The sequence below is a fragment of the Callithrix jacchus genome, chromosome 14, assembly GCF_049354715.1.
Source record: "Callithrix jacchus isolate 240 chromosome 14, calJac240_pri, whole genome shotgun sequence".
NCBI lineage: Eukaryota > Metazoa > Chordata > Mammalia > Primates > Cebidae > Callithrix > Callithrix jacchus.
Genome location: NC_133515.1, coordinates 8,324,970 through 8,347,004, shown reverse-complemented (window position 1 = coordinate 8,347,004; position 22,035 = coordinate 8,324,970). Strand labels below are relative to the sequence as shown.

General features: G+C 46.3%; 1 protein-coding gene across 9 annotated transcripts in view; it reads left to right on the top strand.

Annotated features, from left to right (window-relative positions):
• The window catches only part of CRACDL (CRACD like), a 146,994-nt gene extending 125,247 nt beyond the window's left edge, over positions 1 to 21,747 (top strand). For 3 of the 9 annotated variants that reach the window (XM_078348747.1, XM_078348748.1, XM_054244556.2), the window contains exons 8-10: positions 18,035 to 18,222; positions 19,299 to 19,443; positions 20,829 to 21,747. In XM_078348747.1, coding sequence (XP_078204873.1) covers positions 18,035 to 18,222; positions 19,299 to 19,443; positions 20,829 to 20,968 — 473 coding nt within the window. In that variant the 3' untranslated portion in view covers positions 20,969 to 21,747. Of the gene's footprint in view, positions 1 to 18,034; positions 18,223 to 19,298; positions 19,444 to 20,825 lie in introns of all 9 variants that reach the window. The other 6 variants (XR_013526319.1, XR_008476192.2, XR_013526318.1 and 3 more) reach the window with 3 other exon arrangements.
• Positions 21,748 to 22,035: the final 288 nt, after the last annotated feature.

Genomic DNA, 22,035 nt, shown 5'->3' with positions numbered 1-22,035 from the left:
TAATATTGGTGAATCAAGAATGCATTACAGTATTAAATGTTTATGTCCCTAACAACAGAGCTTCAAAATACATGAAGCAAAAACTTGGCAGTACTGAAAGGAAAAATAGATAAATCCATAGTAAGATGTAGAGACGTGAGCACTGCCCTGACAGTAGTCAAGAAAAGTAGCAGGCAGAGGCCAGGCACGGTGGCTCACGCCTATAATCCCAGGACTTTGGGAGGCCAAGGCAGGCAGATCACGAGGTCAGGAGTTCAAGACCAGACTGGCCAACATGGTGAAACCCTGTCTCTACTAAAAAATACACAACTTAGCTGGGCATGGTGACTCTTGCCTATAATCCCAGCTACTTGGGAGGCTGAGGTAGGAGAATTGCTTGAACTGGGACCTGGGAGGCAGAGGTTGCAGTGAGCCGAGATTGTGCCACTGTACTCCAGCCTGGGCTACAGGACGAGACTCCATCTCAGAAAAAGAAAAGAAAAGTAGCAGGTAGAAAATCAGGAAGGATATTTCAATAGGTCAAGCTGGTTGAACATTATCCTCAATCACCTTGACCTAATTGGTATTTATAGAACAGCCCACCAGCCACTGCAGAATACATGTTCTTTTCAAGTGCACATGGGACATTCATGAAGATAGACCATATTCTAGGTCACTAGACAGCCCTTAATAATTTAAAAAATTGAAATTATGCAAATCTTGTTCTTTGCCATTCATGAATTAAATAAGAATTTGATAACATCTGGAAAATATCTGGAAAGAAATATGGAAAAGATCATCAAATATTTGAAATTAAGCACTACACCACTATATTATCCATGGGTCAAAGAGGATGTCTCAAGGAAAATTAGAACACTGAATTAAAATGAAAATATAACATATCAAAATTTGTGGAATGCAGATAAAGTGGTACTTAGGGAAACTCAACATTAAATTATAAAAAATGTTTCAAAGCAATAATTTAAGCTTCCACTTTAAGGAGCTAGAAAAAGAAAAGCAAACTAAAAGCAAGCAGGAAAGAAAACAGAGCAAACATAAATGAAAATGTAAAATAATATTTAAAATTAATGAAACCAAAAGACAGTTCTTAAAAATAGCCAATAAAGTTGATTTAAAAACTGAGCAAAGAAAGACACAAATTACAAACATTATGGAGTATCACTACTGACCCTACAGGCATTAAAATGATAAGGGAATACTATGAACAATTCTATGTACATAAATTTGACAAATGACAAGAAAGGGGCCAATTCATTGAAAGACACAAACTATCAAACTTAAAAAGTAGCATGAATATTCCTATATATGTTAAAGAAATCAAATCTGTATGGAAAAAACTTGCAGAAAACTCCAGTTTCACATGGTTTCACTCGTGATTTCCACCAACCATGTAAAGAAGAAATAACACTAATTATACAAAATCTCATGCAAAACTAAGGGGGAACATTTCCCAACACATTTTATGAGGCCAGCATGATTGTAATACTGGAATTAAAGACAATACAGAAAACTATAGACCGGTATCTCTGAATTTAGATGCAAAATTCTTTCTTTTTTTTTTAGACATGGGTCTTGCTCTTGTTGCCCAGGCTGGAGTGCAATGGATCTTGACTGACTGCAACCTCCACCTTCTAGGTTCAAATGATTCTCCTGCCTCAGCCTCCTGAGTAGCTGGGACTACAGGCATGCACCACCACACATAGCCAATTTTTTGTGTTTTTAGTGGAGATGGGGTTTCACCATGTTGGCCAGGCTGGTCTTGAACTTCTAACCCCAGGTGATCCACCCACCTTAGCCTCCCAAAGTGCTGGGATTACAGGCATCAGCCACCACGCCTGGCCTAGATGCAAAATTCTTAACAAAATATTATCAAATTGTACATGACAACCAAATGGTCCTGGAGCATAGGAACATTCATAGGCAAAAGTATGAATCTTGACCTAAGTCTCACAGCATATACAGAATTAACTCAGAAGGGGTTATGGACTTAAATGTAAAATGAAAACTATAAAACTTTTAGAAAAAAAATAGGAGAAAACATTTGGGATATAAGGCTAGGCAAAGACATCTTAGACTTAACATCAAAGCATCCAAACTGGAAAATTTGATGAATTGGACATTATTAAAATTAATAACTTTTGCTTTGCAAAAGACCTAGTTAAAAGCCTGTAAAGACACACTACAGACTGCAAGAAAAGATAGGCAAACTACATATCCAATAAAGGACCAGTATTTAGAATACATAAAGTCTTCTCAAAACTCATATCTTTAGCCCATTTTCTAATTGGTTTGTAAAAAAACGCAAACCAGTTAGAAAGTGGGCTAATGACATGAACAGACATTTCACCAGATAAAGTGTACAGGTGGCACATAAGCACCTGAAAAATATGCTTGCCGTCATTAGCCGTTAGGGAAACACAAACCATAATGAGATACCATTACACAACTATTAAAATGGCCAAAACAAAAAATATTAATAATACCATTGTGCTGGTGAGGATGTGGGTAAAATGCAACTCTCATTAGAGTGTTATCTCTGTAGCTGATGGGAATGCAAAATGGCACAGTCACCTTGGATAACAGTTTGGCAATTTCTTGCAAAATTAAAAATGCACTTACTTATGACCCAGCAATCCCACCTTAGATATTTATCCTAGAGAAATGGAAATGTACATTCGCACAAAAGCCATACATGAATGTCTACAACAGTGTTATTCATAATCACCAAAAACTAGCTGGGCACGGTGGCTCACACTTGTAATCCCAGCACTTTGGGAGGCCGAGGTGGGTGGATCACTTGAGTCCAGGGGTTCAAGACCAGCATGGCCAACATGGTGAAACCCCATCTCTACTAAAAATTAAAAATTAGCTGGGTATGGTGGCACATGCCTGTAGTCCCAGCTACTCAGGAGGCTGAGGCAGGAGAATCACTTGAATCCAAGAGGCAGAGGTTGCAGTGAGCAGAGGTCACACCACCGCACTCCAGCCTGGGTGACAGAGTAACATTGTCTCAAAAATGAAAAAATAACATTATCACCCCAAACTGGAAAAAACCTACATGTACTTCAGCTGGTGAATGGCTAAACAAACTGCAGTACATCCATATGATGAAAAACTACTTAGCAATTAAAAGGAATGAACCCTCTGTATGCACAGTAAACTTAATTGTGCATGCTCAGGAGATGAAGTCAGTCTTTCAAAATTGCAAACTGAATTATTCCATTTCTATGACATTTTGAAGAGGCAAAAATATAGGGACAGAAAACAGATCAGTAGTTGCCAGGGGGTGGGGGTAAAAGGAGTGTCTGGCTACACAGGGGAAGGAAGAAGGAATTCTTCAGGGTGCTGATATTCTGTATCCTGTTTGTGACGGTTGTTATAAGAAGCTAAACATGTTAAAACTCATAGAACTGAACCACTAGAGGGTAAATTTTACAATATATAAATGTAAGAATAATTTTCAAATGCAAAAAAAAATTGATAGCAGCCTCTTGCCCACCCCTTTCTGAACTTCTGTAATCCCACTCCCCGGGGGAAGTGCACTACCAGGTTCATCCGCTTTCCCTTGAACCTGCAGTCATAACCACACCAAGATGGACATCCAGATCTAGGCACAGGAATCTTTTTATTTGAATCACAAAAATGCTGTATATCTTGGCTTGCATTCTTACCCCACAGTAAAGCACTTATCAGAGTGACTTGCCTCACCTCATTCTTTTAAGGGCTACACAGTATTTTATTTAACTGTTTCCCTCCTGAGGGGCATTCTGCTTGTTTGAGCTTTTTTTCCTCTTGCTGACAGTGCTGCAGTAGTTACTTGTCCATTTTAATGGTTTTCGTGTTCATTTTAGTCTATATGTATTCACACTGTTGTTTCTCTATGATAGATTCCTAAAAGTGGATTTTCAGGTTCTCAGATCATGTGCACTTTTAATAGACCACTTCAAATTACCCTCCATAAAGGTTGTACTAGTTTACACTTCTTCCAGCAGAATAGAGACTATTTCTCTACTCCCTCATCAACAGTAAGTGTCATCAGTGTTTTTTGTTTCCTCCAATCTGATGGATGAAAAATGCCAGTCATGTTGTTCACCTAGGTCAGCAAGTTCTGGTCATCCTAATGCAGCATCTTTATCCTCCCATGTTCCCATGACAGCCTCATCTTTAACCTGACACCTACAGTGCCTCCTCCCTCCAACCCTCTTCTTACCCTTTCTTTCCAGGTCTTGGGTGTAACCATGGAGCTTTCCTCTTTAAAAATTTTCAATGCCTCCCATTATATTTAGAATAAAAATCAAACTCCTGGAGAAGGCATTTAAGGCTTTTTAGATTCTGGCCAAAACAAACATTTCTGCCTCTCTAAGTTCGTCAGCCATCCACTCCCTCCATCATCTCCTCCAGCCCCACCCCTGCTCTGGCTCCCTGGCACTCCATACACACCCTTGCCCATATTGAGCATACTTCAGTCAACCCCTGAACTAGATCCTAAGCCTTGAGAACTTCCAGGTTTTTCTTCCTCTGTTGAGCACACATACCCATGCCCTGGGGTTCCCAGCCTGCAGTGGGTGGTCCTTGGACCAGGCTGTGTCTGCATGACCAGGTGCTGGGATGAGGGAGTAAGGGAGGGGCTGGGTGGTGAGATTGAAGACTGTGGATCTGTGGGTTTTACTCTGAGGATGATCTCTCAGGGGCTGTGGGATTCTAAGCAAGTTGAGTCTCAAACTCTGAATCTTAATTTCCTCCTTTATATAATGAGGTTATTCATAATAACATAGAGGGCAGCAGAGGCATTTTAACTGCAAAATATGATTCAGTTTCATAGAGTACAGTCATACTTTCCTAAGCATGTACTAAAATATTCTCATCTCAGCAGCACAGAATGCTGTGTGAGAATGGGATTCTCTTTGTCCCAGTTTAGGTTAAGGCACAAATGTAGAAATGTAAGATACCAGAGAGCACGTGTGCAGGATCTGTGGAGTCACCAAACACTAACCACCCCCACCCTGAGAATATGTGGGGAGTGGGGAGGAGTAAAGGGGATTTGCAAAACACTTTCTGTGGAGAGCACATTGCAGTTCTGTGAACCACCAGTGTAGCAGTGGTGGAACTAGAGGGAACTGACCTCATCCAGTCTGCAAGGGTGGCTTCCATGGGACTGCTTAGAAGCTGGACAGGTGTGCCCTGCAGGGAGACATGGAGGACTGCTGCCGGACTCAGGCCACCTGTGGGCTTGGGGCACACAGGACTGCCACAAAACCCACCTGTGCTCCCAGAGCCCCACTTGAGGGGCCAGCCAAGAGGACAAGGGGACAATAAGGGGCGGTCACAGCCAGAGTCTGAGTGGTAGCTGGGAGTCCCCCAGTATCAGTTTCAAGTGTCTGCCAGGCCCAGGCAGCACAAAACCTTGTAAGGTTTCAGAGAGCCCTGCTGATCTCACCACTTTCCTTCTTCCCCAACTCTCAGCCCTTGGTAAAGGAGTCCTCACCCCAACTCAGACACCCTGCATTCAGGAGTCATAACCTGACTTCACCCAGAGGCTACACATGTTAAGTACTGAATTAAAACGGATTATAACAAAAGTGACCATGGTGACTGCTAGTAACTGAGAAGTACTGGGATGGTGCTGGAAGTTTTACAGTCTCCACCTGGGATAGGGGGACCGTGGAGACCAGGATCAAGCAGTGCTTTTCTCTGTACAAAACCTGCAGGTGCAGTGCTCTAGTTCCTGCACAGATGCAGTCCAGCTCCCAGGAGCAGAGAAGCAGCACCACCCATCCCCTGTGGCTGCATTGGTGCCACTTCAGAGGGATGGCTTCCGTGCTTTCTCCAGGGCAGCCATTAACCTTATGTGGGGGTGCTGAGACCCTCTGTGCACTCACCCCAGGGCTCAGGAGAGAAGTAGGTTTAAAGAAGAGAAGACAGTGTCTTCATGACAAGTGGGCAAGTATCCCAGGCCCCTCTGAGCAGTGCCAAGGATGTGGCAGGAGGTGAGGGCTGAGCCAGCAGCAGTGTGGACCTGTAACATGGGCAGCCCTGGGAGTACATGTCCTGGGACCAGAGGCACTAGATGGCTAAAAGAAGTATCTACCAGAGCCTGGGAGCAGGGGGCAGATGTCAGTCTAGTTCAGGAACTGGGCCATCTGGTCAGGTGAGCACTTTGTATTAGCCAGAAAGGGGACAAGATACTGTGGGCTTTCTCTTCAGGCTTTCTTTGGGCAGAAGCTCAGAGCAGCATCAAGATCAGCAGTTGACAATGCTGGCTGCAACTTGCAGTCACCTGGGAGTCCCCCCCGCCACAGGTTTGGTAGACTGGCCCAGGGTGAATCCCTGACAGTGGAGTATTCAGGGCTGCCTAGGTGGTTCTCATGTATGGCCAGTGTTGAGATCCTGGGCTGTAGGACAGCAGTGCCTCTCAGACTTGGGAGTGCTTATGAATCTGCTTAAGGTAATGCTTCCCACTCAGTACGTCTGGAATGATGGCAGCACTGCTGGTCCATGGACCATACTTGGAGTGGTGAGGCTCCAAGTCTGTGCTGTCCAACACAGAGCCACTAGCACATGGCTGTTTAATGTAAATGTGAGCGAAATTAAGAGTTCCTCAGTCTCCACAGCCACATTTCAAGGGCCCAGGAGCCATGTATGAGTGGTTGACAACACAGAGGGCATTTCCATCATTATACAAAGTTTTACCGGGCAGCACTGTTTCAGGGCTGTCATTAGCAAATAGCATCTTTATGAGACCCTGTAAGGGTTATGCTTATCCCAAAAATGGCTTGGGTATCAAGACACCATTATACTTCACCTTTCTGCTTGTATGCCTGTCTCCCTATATCAGCTTCTTGAAGTCAGAGTCTGCAGCAGATTTGCCTTCTCAGTAAAGTGCCAAGATTACATTCAATGCTTTATGTATTAATTTTCAACAATAGTCCTATTTAGTAAATAGGAAAACAAACTTAGGTTAAAGAACTTGCACAAAGGCCTGTAGCTGATAAACTGTGGAGGAGAGGTGGAGGCTGCCTAGACTTACTGCAGCTGGTACTCCCCAGTGTCATGCTGCCCTGCAGTGCTTCTCAGCTGGGGCAGGTGTAGGCCTCAGCAGACATTGGCAGTGCCTGGAGACATCTGATTGACAGCTGAGGTAGGGTGGGGGTGGGATGTATACCAGCATCCCAAGTAAAGATGCTGAGCATCCTACAGTACACCAGACAGCTCCCCACAACAAAGACCTATCCAGCCCAAAATGTCAGCAGTGCCAAGGCTGAGTAACTTCTGTTTGCCATCCAATGAATAAGTTAAAATGGGGAGAAAGTGGTTTTATAGGACAGTCGTGAGGTCGTACCTCCTAGTAAGAGATGGCATGTCAGGTAGTGAATTAAGATTAGAGATCAAGTGGTCTGTGTTCAGATCCCAGTTTTGTTACATATCGACCAAGTGACCCTGGACAAGTCACTTTTTTCCGTAAGACTCTGTGGTCCGATGTCTAAAATGGGGATTGAAAATATCCTTACATTACAAGGAGGGCTGTGAGGGTCATTGTGAATATGATACTGCTCTGAAAGCAAAGATGGAATAAACCTTAGCTGTGACCATTTCTTTGGTCGGGAGAAATTTCCCTACCTGACTAGGGGTGGGTGAAGAAGGGCTCAGATGTAATAGAGAAAGGGAAATCTGAGCTCCAAGGACAGGGACCATCCTTGGAATGATTCCTTACTCTTCTCTGGTGGCAACCCTAGACAGTTCTTGTAGAATTCCAGCAGTTCCTGGAGATCTGAGGTGGGGAGAGAAGGAATCTAAGGTGAGGCATTTGTGTACATTTCAAAGTGTAAGTAGAATAATTTTTCTCCTTTTTCTCATTAATGTGCTCTAGCTCAAAGTAATTTTTAAATAACAATACCTTTTTCTCCCCATATCCTTTTGAGGTCCCAGTTATATCACCTGGTTGGGAGTGGAGACCAGCTAACTCTGTGGAGGTAGACTGGTCATTGCCTCCTGCTGAGAAGCTTGCTTTAATTGCACAGACAGTGGCAGTTTAGCAAATGTGCTTTCAGTTCAGCCTCTCCTCTGACAACGTCATGCCCTTAAGCCTGGCCCTGGCTCCCCAGGGTCTCCACTGTGAGATGTGGAGGTTGGACCGGGCCACCCTGGGTTGTCTGCCAGCATTGGCATGCCAAGTGCTGAGCAGCTGTGCCAGAAGTCAGGAAAAGAGCCTGGCAAAGCATCTGCCCCTTGGGGTGCCCTCAGTACACGTGGCTGCACGTGGCTGATCAGATTCCTGGCCCCACCCCACACACCCAAACACAGATGTGATTCACGATTGTTTTTTCTTTATGAATGCCTTCTCACAGATGTTACCTGTGAGCAACAGATCGCCAAAGCAGTTGTAGTTGGGGCTTTGACAACAACCAAAGCAGACCCCGGGGCCCTGTTTGGGAAAAACTCACATCAGTTTCTACTATAGGACCTGAACAAACTCCTGCCCTGGGACAAAGACCAACACTCACCCCTCCCGCCGCCCCCAACCCCATGACAAATATGCTACCTTATGAGGCCCTCACAAATAAATGCTGCCACTGGGAGACTTTCTGATGCCCTCAGCCTTTTCACCCGGACTGGATTAGTTGTAAAACCATGACATGCCACTCATTCTCACTGTTTAACTGAATGGGCACTATCTGGATGAGTGAGTAGAGGATGCTTCATGGAAACTGTCCATGCTATGGGAAAAACGGCCCCTCCTGGCCCTCACTGCCCTTGCCTCTTATGATCGAAGCGTGCTACCAGGGCTGTTAAAGCAGCAGTGGCTTTTATCTTCCTGCCATGTGGAGTCGAAGCTTGTGTGAGAAGAGATATGTAGGCCAGAGGAAGGCAGGTTTCTGAGCATCAGCTGGGAAATTCAAACCACAGAAAGCCTGGCCTGGGGAAGCAGGAGAGGCTGACGAGCCCTTGGCAGTGCCTCCTGACCTGGGAGTCAGGTAAGGGATGAGGGCAGTTTGGCCCTGGCAGCCCCATGCTGGTGGCTGGGAAAAGCTCCCAGAAACAGTGTCCTTCCGTTTGCCCCGAGGCTGTAAAATGAGTCTGTTTGGAGTCAGGTCCTCTGTGCTGGCTGAGTTGTGCTGTTCCACGTAGGAGAGGAAGTGGAGCAGAAGGAGGGGAGGCTCTGGAGGATGGCAGGAAGAGAAAGATTGTGTGGGTGAGGGGAGGTAGCAGTTAGAAAAGGCAAAGGGTGTGAGGCCCTAGGGAAGGTGCACTTGAGGCTGTGGGGAAGTGAAGCGGTGGGAAGGGTCCACTGGTGAGGGCATCCGGGGCACCTTGCTTAATCACAATGTGGAAACAGCTCTGTGTGCAAACTCGCCTCATTTCTCTATGTGCACAGGGAGCTAGGCTCTTCTTCTTGGTCACTCTCAAGCACCTAGTGACTCCTGTCTTAGGTTTTGTTTTTGTTTTTGTTTTTTTGTGTGCTTTTATTTCTAATTGAAGAATAATATACGTTCAGAGAAGTGCAGAGATCCTTGTGTGTAGGTTAATGCATTTCTAGACTGAACACATCAGACCAAGAAACAGAATGAGACCAGCACCCTAGAGTCCCTGCCGTGTCCCTTTCACCAGGATCTGGAACTCACTCTTGATTGTGGACCATGGTGGCTGTCAGAGGATCCTCTGGTCCTGATGTCTCTTGCAAGAGAGCCTGTCTCAATGCACTGGAGAGAAAGATTCAAAAAATCCTTTCTGTTTAGACTCAGTACCTTCCCCAGGGCTTGGCACCTGGTGGGCACTCATCAGGTCCAATCCGTTCTCATTGTCTAAGGAAGTTATGTTCTAGAAAGTCACTGCAAACACTAACAACTTAGCAAGTACTGAGTCACTGCTCCTAGGGGAAATGCAAGGTTAGGTTCCTGTGTGCCTCTGGCCACTGCATCAATAGATCAACCCATAAGATGCTTTATTTAGTATATATTGTTGATGCATTGACACTGAACACAGAACCAACAGCACTGTAACTCAGGCCTGAATGAAGCATATTTGACACACTTATTATCTCCATCAGGCGCACCACAGCCTCCTTGGGCTTAGGAATATTAGACAGCACGTCAGCACTCCACTTGGGGGCCTAATCAACAGAATCACCAAGAAAACCTAGAGCCCCAAAATGTGGCACTGACTAGACCACAAAAATGATACTGTATATCGTGTAAGAGCTAAAACAATAAGGCAGCACATCACTGTTTGACCTCAGCTGGGAACTTGCACATTGGGAAACTCACATTTTTTGCTGCCCTGCACATGTCTGCAAATGACCATGCCAATACCATACATATTGATTTTGGCATTACAAATGTATTTTAGTGAGTAGGCAAATTCTCCACTATGGAATCAGCACACAGCGAAGACTGACTGTATTTGTTGCATGAGGAGAGGAAGGAATGGCAGTAAGCTTAATTTGAGGTGGAACTGGGACAAAGCCCCATCTCCTGTCATTAACAGTGGGGGCTTGCCCTGTGAAAAGCTCTTGCTTAGTCTCAAAATGCTCAGCATAGTTTTGAGATGAAGCCTCGGGCAAGCATTACCACCCCAAGTTCCACAGTGAGATCACACTTCCTGGCTCCAGGACAGATCTGATGATGAGCGACTAGACTTTGCCAGCTTGTATTGATCGGGAGTAGCCTGTGAGTCAAGACTGACAACAGATCAATAAATGCTTTTAAAAAACAAAACCCCTCAAATTCTTCATATGGGAAGGATGACAAACCCTGCAGCAGTAGGGTGGCCCCATGTGTCCCCAGGGCCTGGGGCCCAGCTCTGTGGACAGTGTCTCTAGACAGGTCCCATTTCCACCAGGTCAATCAGGGCTGTAGCAGTAGACCTGGAAGGCAGGCAGAACAGAGGACTGCTGCTCTATTTATGAAGCACCGAGGCACAGTGACTGTTCTAGCTTCAGCTGGCTGTGAGAAACGGTGATGACGTATCCACTTTAGATCCGAGGTCTTAGTAAACGCAGGCCTCTTTTTCCACAGAGAATGTTGTGAAGACCTGGGAATGAGCTGCTGATGTGCATTTTTAGGATGACAGCCTAGCAGAGAAAATTGGAGGTGGTATGCCAAAGTGTTCACACAGCTCCCTTGGGTTGTCGATTTATGGGAAGCTTTTTTTCTCTTTCTTTATACTTATATCTACTTTCTAAATCTGTACAATATGCTTATGTACGTCTATGAACAAGAAGAAATGTTATGGAAAGAAAAAGTTTCTTAAAAATTGCTGCATCAGGCTGGGTGCAGTGCTCACACCCATAATCCCAGCACTTTGGGAGGCAGAGTTGGGAAGATCACTCATGACCAGCCTGAGTGACATAGTGAGACCCAATCTTTACAAAAACGAATTTTTAAAAAATTAGCCAGGCATGTGGCTCGCACCTGTAGTCCCAGCTACTCGGGAGGCTGAAGTGGGAGGATCAGTTGAGCCCAAGAGTTCAAGGCTACCGTCATCACACCACTACCCTCATCACACCACTACCCTCATCACACCACTGGACTCTAGCCTGGGCCACGGAGTGAGACGCTGACTCTACCAAAAAAAAAAAAAAAGAAAGCAAGACAGAAAAGAAAAGAAAAATTGCTGCTTCAGAAAGGACACCATATACCAAATTTTTAAGAGGCCTGGGAATCCTGCTGCCTTACTACCTTAAGGCACAGCATCTGCTTTATCTCCTCTGCCAAAAAGCAAGGAACCTGGAAGTTTACATTGTACTATGGCTCACTGCCTTTCGGGAGACTGTTCTTGACAGCCCCCAGCTTCCAGACTTAACAGCTGTATCCCTAGTGTCATAGGGGGTGTGGTCCACCATTGGGGTCCCACCATGGCCCCCTCAGCTGGTCATTACAGAAGTCTTTCTGAAGCAAAAAATAATACCTTAAGGATGAATTTTTTAAAATATATATTTTATTGCATTTTAGGTTTTAGGGTACATGTGAAGAACATGCAAGCCTGTTGCACAGGTACATACACAGCAATATTTTAATAGGCACTGAAAGAACTAACCATCACCAATCAGAAAGTCAAAATGAAGTGATGAGATGCATCTGTCCCACTTAGGCATAGTTGAACATCTCTAGAAATGGCTTTACATTGAGGATTTTTGAAATGGTTCATTTTAGGTATTTCTGAATACAAACAGTTCAGTAATAATGCCAAATGTGGGTCTGGAAACTTTATGGTTCTCTCCTACAGGGTATTTAGAGTTCTGTGTGAGGGGGTATTTTAAGAGTGATTCCCAGGAATGCAAATGAAAACTGGGGGCTCCCATCTTGGGCAGTATGTCACACATCCGAAATGGCCAGCCTCGCCGTAACACACAGCATGTGCATGGAGGGGGGAGCACCGCCGTGGAGAGCGGGACTGCATGCACACTGGTGTGGCTTGGGCCAGGCTCCTCCTTGATGCCACACCAGCAGGGCAGCCCCGATTAGGCTCTCCCACACTGTGGCAGATGTGACCAGGATAAGGCCCTTGCAGGGCTTGCAGGCAGACAGGCACACACACAGCGTTATGTGAGAGAATCCAGGGAAAGCCCTTAGCGCAGTACCTGGTGTTAGCTGCCACCACAATTGCTGCTGTTGTTATGTGGTTGTTGCCAGTGTTATTTTTGTTCCCGCTGGAGGAGGGGTATAGACTTTTGGTCAAACTTTACCCCACGGTCTGCTAAAGCCCATGGACAGTGTTCTCAAGAGTCAGCTTGGCTGCCTGAACCTGCAGGAGGCTGGGGTACAACCCAGTGCTCGCTGTGGTTTTCTTATCACAACCACCACGAGGGCTCATTGTCATGGCAGAATGACTCACTGGCCTCCATCAGCTCTGTATAAAGTTTGACCAAAAGTCTATACCCCTCCTCCAGCGGGAACAAAAATAACACTGGCAACAACCACATAACAACAGCAGCAATTATGGTGGCAGCTAACATCAGGTACTGCGCTAAGGGCTTTCCCTGGATTCTCTCACAGAATCTTCACACCCATACTGAGAGGTATAGACGGTGGGTATTTCACCTGAGCTTCACAACCACACTGGGAGGCATAGGTCATGGATTATATCATGGAGTCGTCACACCACACCAGCAAAGGTAGATAGTGGGTTATCTCAAAATCTTCATAACCACAGCGGGAGGTATCAGTACTGGATTGTCTCACAGAATCTTTACAGTCAGACTGGGAGGTGTAGAGACTTCTGTTTTCTTCAGTTTTATGCTGAAATCAAGGCTCAGGGAGGTTCTGAAAGTTGCCAAGAGCACTAGCCGAAGGCCCCAAGCTAGCTCTGCAGGCCCCAGGGCCACATCGTTGCAACTCCCTTGCCCTGGCCCCAGCGAGGAAGCATTCTTCATCAGCACAGCCCACTGAGCCCAACCCCAAGAACAGGAGCCCTCAGAAGTTAGCGCTGGAGCAATGTCTTTTTCACAATCAATCCTGGGCTGCAGGTGGCATGTTAAGGATAAGGAGGAATCTGGAGAAGAGCAAGCTTACTACCTGCTCCTTTGAAGGAATCCTTTCCTTAAAGACAACAGAATATTTTCTCTGATCAAAAGTTGTTTTCCTGCGAGTTAAGCTGGGGGAGCTTTGTGGCTGTCCCAGCTTCCTGCACACTCTGTACCATGCCTTTGGAGGCGTCATTCTGTATCTGCTCTACAGCAGACCAGGCTTGCTGCCCTGGGGAGTCAGGCTCTGCCACAATCCGCAAAGGTGATCGCACAGATACAGACCTGGAGTTGCTGGTCCCTGGTCTGTGAAAAATGCTCCTGGGCTGTTGGTTGCAAACCCAGGCACACTTGACAGCTGAAACTCATTGTCAGTTGGGGAGGAGAAATTGAGATGTCAGAGTCTTTAGCCAAATCCCTGGGAGATTAAGGTTGTCTGTGTGTGGAGGCAGGAAGAGGTAAACAAAGGAGTGTTTTCAACTGATTTATCTGAACTGAGGCCACATCTACATTATCCCGGGATTAATGCCATTTTGAACATGTTTAATCTCAGAAGCTATTTTATCGTGTAGCCTTGACCCTGAATGTTCATGCTTGAGGGGTCACATTGTAAGGTCTTTGACCTCTGAAGCCTGCCTTACCCTGCACATTGCCAGGGACTTCAGCCCCTTCTCCTGCCCTCCCCAGGTGGAGTATGGCACAGATCCCAGAGCTCCTACACACCCAGTGTGGGTGCCAAGCACAACAGGCGAACATACAGTTCAGAGAGGCCTCCCAGGCCCCTGCCACAGAGCAGAATGGCTCATCACACAGCTGCTCTGCCTGTGCTCACTGGGGACAAAGGCGCCACTTCTCTTCAGAGCTTCAGCTCAGCACTATGGACTGTGATGCTCAGCCCACCACCCCTTTCTCAGCTTATCTGCTGAGAGGCTCCAGGTAGCATCTCAGGCATCTGTGAACATTAGGGAGCTTGAGTGGGTTTTCTCCCTTTTTCCTGGTGTCTAGATCCTCATTCGCCATTCTTGCACCCCTCTACCTGTGAGAGTGGCCCTGGACAGTACCTGTAACAGGGTCTGGAGGTTACAAGGGCCCTCTTGCATTCCTGACAAGGACGAAGGTGAGAAAGAGGAGAATACAGAATAAAAGGAAAGACAAGCAGTTGCAGGGAAAGTGGCAGGAACCAAAAAGGAGAGAAATGGTGGTGTGGTCGTAAGCTGGCCCAGTGTTTGGGGACACTGCCATTGCAGGTGCCTCATCCCACAGCACAGCCTGGCCCAGCCAGGGCACCCACTCATTCCTGCGAGTCTGCACGTGAACACAGACACACACTTCAACACACACACAGTACAGCTGGAAACATCCCTACCCCACAGACAGGCAGCAGCAGACTCTTCTGTGCTTGGGATGGAATTCTGCCAGCATGCTCTTGATGAAAGGAAAATTTATCTCTTGCCAAGCTCAACACTTAGAACTGCACCTGGTATATAGTCTGTGGCTTGTGTTTGTTCAGTAGATAAGAAATGCTTGTGACCAAAGGCATACTTCAGTTGGGTAGATGGTGAACTAGCAAATACGTCTAGTTCCAGACACAGGGAGGCAAGTGTCTCAAGAGGTCACAGAGGAATGAGGAGAAAGGCTGACCAGAACAGACTTAAGGCAGGAGGTGGTGCCTGGGGGCCCTGGTGAACCAGCAGGGAGGATTCTAGAAGAAGATATCCAAGCTCTTGTCACCTCTCCTGAGCTGTGGCCATAGCCTCCTTCCTAGCTTCCTCCTAGCCTCTTGTCCTTCTGCAGTCAGACTGACTGTCCATAGAACCTTCAGAGTGAGCCCATGGTTTAAAACTCCCACAGCCCCCATAATGACAGAAAAAGAAAAAAGATAGAAAAGACCCTTCCTCAGGGCTAGTCTACGCTACTCCTCCTGCCCCCACCCCCAGCCGGGAAGATTGTTCTTCAGACCCCAACCCCGAAGGCACCCCTACTCCCACTCACCAGTGTTAGGCCCTGTGTCCACATAGCCCTTTGTACATTTTAGCATTTTCCAGTTTCTACCCGTTACTTGCTTGTATCTTGTCTCTCCAACTAGACTGAGCTTTTTGAAGGAACAACTTGTTGTTTGTTTTCCCACCTCAGATATAAGGCAGTCCTTGCCCACAGCAAACACTGAATGAATGGAAAGAAGAAAGGCCAAACAGGAGAATAGAAATGCTGGGCTCTGGCTAGGCATAGAAAGTAGGGCTGGATTGTACACTAGGAAGTTTTAGTAATTTCAGCAATTCTGCCTGTTGGATCAGGAGTGGAAGAGAAAACACTGGGAGCAAGCAATGACGGCTGAGGGTCAGGAGCAAGCAGGAGTTCCAGGTTAGGAACAAAAGTCAGACGAGGACCTAGAGAAGGGCCTCAGAGGCCGGAGGGATGCCCCAGGAGGACAGCTGCCCCCATCCGCCAGGAGAGGATGTGCGTAACCACGTGAGTGCTGCAGGAGTGAAGCAGGTTGAGGACCAGGCGATGCCTTGGGATTTGGGGTTGGGTGGTTGGGAGGATGGAGAGTGGTGTCATATCGTGGCTGGTTCATGAACTGGCTGACAAGACAGAGACAGAGGCCATTTGAGCTAAGGGTAGAGGAGGAGGCCTTAGGGGCAGGGAGGCTCTGTGGAGACTCAAGCTATGGAAGACCCAAGCATTCTGCAAAGCTGCGGGAAAGACATCAGTGGGAGAGACTGAAGAGTCAGGAACGGGATAGGATGAGTCCAAGAGGTGGAGCAGGATTCCCAGGGGACCAGTCAGGTGGAGGCCCCAGGGAGCAGCCAAAAAAAGGAGTGGAATCCATCCTGGCTGCCAGGGTCAGGGAAGGTCCTAGGTGTGTGAGGCTGAAGACTCTTCTCACCCCCAGCAGGAGACTGTAGCTTACAAAGCAGTGGCTCCCCACCCCCTTTTCCCTCCTTGGTGACCAGGGGACTAAGAGGAAAGAATTCCAGCCTGAACTGGAAGTGGAAACAAAGGCAAAGCAAGTACTATCCTCTACACACCAGGGCAAGGGGTGGAATACATCAGGCCACGGAGAGCAATGACATGATTCCTCCTGGACATCTGCATGTGTTGCTGTGAAATGGAGCTGTTGTCACTTGGCTGACTCAGCCACACTGTGTAGAAAGGAACGGAGGAGAGGTGCCAGGTGGATGGAGATCAGTTTTGGCTTTTGTTTTATCCTGTGGCAGGCAAACATCCAGAAGCAGGCTCACGGGGAACCTTGGCTTCTATGCTTTTGATGTACCTGTAAGAAACCACTTATTGGCCAGGGGAGGTGGCTCACCCCTGTAATTCCAGCACTTTGGGAAGCTGAGGCAGGTAGATCGTTTGAGCTCAGGAGTTCATGACCAACCTGGGCAACATGGCGAGACTCCATCTCTACAAAAAATTAGCTGGGTGTGATGGTGCATGACTATAGTCCCAGCCACTCAGGAGGCCAAGATGGGAGGATCACTTGAGCCTGGTAGGTGGAGGTTCCAGTGAGCCTTGATTGCACCACTGTACTTCATCCTGGGTGTCAGAGTGAGACCCTGTCTCAAAAAGAAAAGAAAGAAAAAGAAAACTAAAGCTACTTATTTAATACAGACATTTCCTTTTTCTATTGATGAAGGGAATAAATTCTTATTGTAGAAAATATGAAAATACAGAATTGTTAAAATGTAGGAGGAGGGGAATCACCCACAATTTACCACCCAAAGATAAGCACAGCTAATGTGGAAGGAAACATATGGTGTCTTTTTGTTTTTTGTTTTTTTGATACGGAGTCTTGCTCTTATTGCACAGGCTGGAGTGGAATAGCGCTATCACGGCTTACTGCCTCCCAGGTTCAAGTGATTGTCCTGCCTTAGCCTCCCAAGTAGGTGGGACTACAGGCACCCACCATCACGTCTGGCTAATTTTTGTATTTTTAGTAGAGACAGGTTTTTGCCATGTTGACTAGGTTGGCCTCGAACTTCTGATCTCAGGTGGTCTGCCCACCTTGGCCTCCCAGAGTTTTGGGATTACAGGCATGAGCCACCGCTCCTGGCCAACATATGGTTTCAAAAGCACTATTTCTTTTCTCTCTAGAACATTAAGGAAAGCAACTGTGGCCAGTTTTTGGTGTTACTCTCTCCACAAAGGGAAGGTTATACTCAGTTTTTAGAAGACAAGAGATCAATAGTGTGTCTGCAGCATTTGAGCAGGAATCAGGTAGTATGTACTGGTCCAAAATGACAGGATTATATTAAAGAAATTTTATCTATTTGTGTACTTATCTCCTTCCAGAAAGAATTCCTAGGAGGAAGTTGGCTTTAAAGTACAGACTGACCCTATAGAAGCAGTTGCATTTAGTTTTTTGTGGCTCAGACTAGAGGAGCATAATCTGTCCGATATATTTTTACAAAGAAAACAAAGTCCCCTAAAGAAAGTAATCCTCTCACCAGAGGGGCTTCCAGCCACCTTACAGCCTGAACCAAAGCAGTAATATTCTCTGCGTGGGAACCGAAAGGGTAAAACCAAAGAGGGAACAGGACTGTTCCTATAACCTTGTGCCTTCACCCACAGAAAAGAGTCTGCTGCCTGCAGCAACAGGGCCTGGAGCCGATGGGCAGCCCGCACCACCCTGGATCACCGTCACTCGGCAGAAGCGGCGAGGAGCTTTGGACCAGCCAACCAACCAGGAAGACAAGCCTGGGGCACGGACCGGGAAGTCTGAGCTGGGAAAGCAAGCCAAGGTGCCCGAGAGAGCCCAGGTGCTTAGAGCAGACATTTTCCATTCTGTGGGTGCAGGAGGAAGTAGCCAGATGGGGCTGGGGCAGGCACCCTGTAAGGACCACAGGTCCTAAATGGGCGTCACAGGAACGGTTACCTGTGATGGTTGCAGATGTGTGGTTGAGAGCCGGTAAAGCAAAAGAAATGACTTGCCAAATCGTAACCCCCATGATGGAGCATTCTGTCTGCCTTTGCCTGTGCTGGGCTGTTGGGGATGCAGAGAAGCACATGAATCACTTAGGCAATGCAGACAGCTCCCTGCCTCCTTGGCAACGCAGCAGCTCAGCATCTAGAAAAATGGAAGGAGGTTAAAATAACTTCTGAGTTAGACACACAGCGATGATGTCAGCAGATCCATCCCAGCTAACTGTGCTGTGAGGAGGAGCAAGCCCTGTTTTTTGCTGCTCCACTGGCCACATGCTGGAGCTCCTCATTCCTTACATGGGGCTGCAGGGCTGGAGCCTGCATTTCCATTTTGTACTCTGAACTGAAGGCAACTTTCACCAACCCAAACAATATGCCTAGAATCAGGCCCACTAGCAGTTTTTGTATCCCCAGTAGCGCCATGATAAATCTGTGTGTTTCAGCCATGTGGGGAAGAGAGCCTGAGCCTGCAGTAGGACCTTCCCTTCGCTTTAACCAGAACCTCAACTATACCCAAACTTGAAGACCCTCATGCAGGCATAGGGAATTTAGAAAACAAATATTAACCAGCTTGGGACATCTGTAACTATACCAACTGTCATAAAAATCACAAAACCATTTCTAAACAAATCATCTTGACTTTCAAATGGAATCCCTGCCGTCTGGCACTGAGACCAGGTGTGGGGACAGGAAGGAAGCCACAATGCACGTGTGTGCCAGGATAAGGCTGCATGCTGGTCTGAGCGCCAGCATCTGACCACTCCATGTCAGTGAGCTGACACCGGGGCCCTACAGAGAAAGTGCCAGCAGCACAGGCATCTTGGGCGCGCAGTCTTGCGGCTCTTACTTCGGTTGTGTTTGCCCCCGTCTGAACCACTGGTAACTCGGCAGCATGTGTCTTGTGTCCCGACAGGAGCCCGTGAAGCAAGCTGACTTTGTCCGCAGCAAGTCTTTCCTGGTAACCCCTGTGAAGCCCGCTGTGGACCGGAAGCAGGGGACGAAGCTCAACCTCAAGGAGGGGCTGCAAAGAGGAATCTCATTGTCCCATCAGAACTTGGGTATGCAATCTGCAAGCATTACCACACACTGTGAAATCATTTTCCTGGGTCATTCCTGCAGTCTGGGTTTTGGTTTGGTTTTTATGAATTACTTGCCACATGGAGTTTTCTATATAGCCATTATGGAGATATAATTTGCATGTCATAAAACTCATCCATTTTTAGTGTACAGTTCATTATACAGTTGACTCTTGAACAACACAGGTTGGAACTGTGCAGGTTTATTAAATGCTGATTTTTTCCAGCCAAACTCAGATGGAAAATTACTTGTGTCCTCAGGATGTGAAACCTGAGAAAACAGAGGGCCATTTTTTTGTGTATGTGGGTTTTACGGGGCTGACTGCAGGACTTGAGTGTTCATAGATTTGGATATACGCAGGGGGGACAGGTCCGAGAACCAAACCCCGGCATACACCAGGGGATGAGTGTATATTGACAGTGAGCACGTATGTGTTTACAGAGTTGCACCATTATCATGACAATCTAAATTTTACAATATTTCCCTCACACTAAGAAGAAACCTCATGCCCATTTATAGTCACATACTACTCCCACTCCTAGCTCTAGGCAACCACTAATCTACTCTGTCTCTATAGATTTGCCTTTTTTGGACATTTCTGATGAATGGAATCCTAACATATGTGCCCTTTTATATCTGGCATCTTTTACTGAGCATAGTGTCATGTATCAGTATTTAAAAATTTTTAGTTTGGGTGTGGTTGTTCATGCCTATAATCCCAGCACTTTGGGAGGCAGGGCGGGAGCATCACCTGAGGTAAGAAGTTCAAGACCAGTCTGGCCAACGTGGCAAACCCCCATCTCTACTAAAAATACAAAAGTTAGCCGGGTGTGGTGGTGCATGCCTATAATCCCAGCTATTCGGGAGGCTGAGGCAGGAGAATCACTTTAACCCAGGAGGCAGAGATTGCAGTGAGCTGAGATGGCAGCACTGCACTCCAGCCTGGGCAACACAGCAAGACTCTGTCTTGAAAAAAATAAAAATAGAAATTTTTATATATTTTTAATTGTGGTGAAAGACACATAACAGAATTTACCATCTTAGCCATTTTTAAGTGTACAGTGCAGTTGTTTTAAGTAGAGAGATACTGTTGTGCAGCCCATCTGCAGAGCTCCTGCCGTTTTATTTCCAAAGTCTCTCTCACCTCATTGCATTGCCAGACTGTTTGAGCTTGCTCATAAGTCTTTTTATCACATAATTAACATATTCTAGGACTAGATCTTCTTATACGTTCACATATTATCGAATTTTATGTTCGAGAACACAGTTAAGACCTTGATGTCTATTTCAAGAAACACAAGAGGCTTAAGGGAAAATTCAAAGTCACTGCTCCTGTTTCTGTTTGCTTTCTCTCCCTTGCAAGCAGCTCAGTCTGCAGTGATGACGGAGAAGGAATTGCATCAGCTGAAGAGAGCCAGTTATGCCAGTACAGATCAGCCATCCTGGATGGAACTTGCCAGAAAGAAATCTCAAGCTTGGAGTGACATGCCCCAGATCATAAAATAGGTGGGCAGTGTGCTGATAAATTATGTCCACTACCTTGACAAGCCACTTAGTTAAAAACTGCCAGTATATCATGGCAAACAAACTGTGAAACTTAAAGATTGATTTTATCATCAAGTTATGACGAGCTCGGGGAAGAGGAAGGAACCAGGCAAAACAAAGAAGATAAACACACAGCCATACTCCTGGGCCAGAGGGCCCAGAAACAAGAACAACATTGGAAAAGTCCAGGAACCAGTTCCTGTGCCCAAAGGTACGAATGTGTCTTTTAGAATTCCCTTGATAAAGAAGCCTCAGACAAGGAAGAAAATAGAAATGAAATTGGACACATAAATAGGACACCCTGCAAAGGCCAGAAGAGAAGCCCTTCTAGGAGAAGGGACGGCTATGCTCCCAGCTGCGGTCAGCCCTTGTCTCTAGGAGAAGGGACGGCTATGCTTCCAGCTGCGGTCAGCCCTTGTCTCTAGGAGAAGGGACGGCTATGCTCCCAGCTGAGGTCAGCCCTTGTCTCTGGTCGCTGTCTTGCCTATGGATCCTGTCTTCTTTCCTGTTTTCTACGAGGCATGACATTCATGGTAAAACAGGGATGCCGTTTCCAAGAGCAGCTATAAAACCATCTGTTTTCTTAAAGGCAGCCACTCTGAGAAGGAGATGAAGGAACATGGCAGGGTTCATCAATTCACAGACTGTTTCCAGAATAATTTTTAAACTTTTCCACTAGGCATCTGTGTCTTTAACCACTGCACAATGCATTGCCTGTTTAATAAAAGGTTTCAAACATGCCTCTGTTTTAAGTGTAAATGTTATTTCTACTCAGGTTTAGAGAACATCCTCTAGCACTCAGTTAAATGCAGGAAATAGGGTTTTGCTTCATACATACCTCATTTAAAATTCTGAATTGGGTTAATTGTGGAGTTTGAGTTTTTGAGGGCTTTTTTTCCCCAGTGAGAATTTTGGAAGACAGACAGTAATGTAGGGTTTTTAACTCTTTTCATCTATTTAGTACGACATACTAAAAATATAAAACTTCCTAAGAAGTTATCATTCTTTAGCACCTAATCAATTGAACC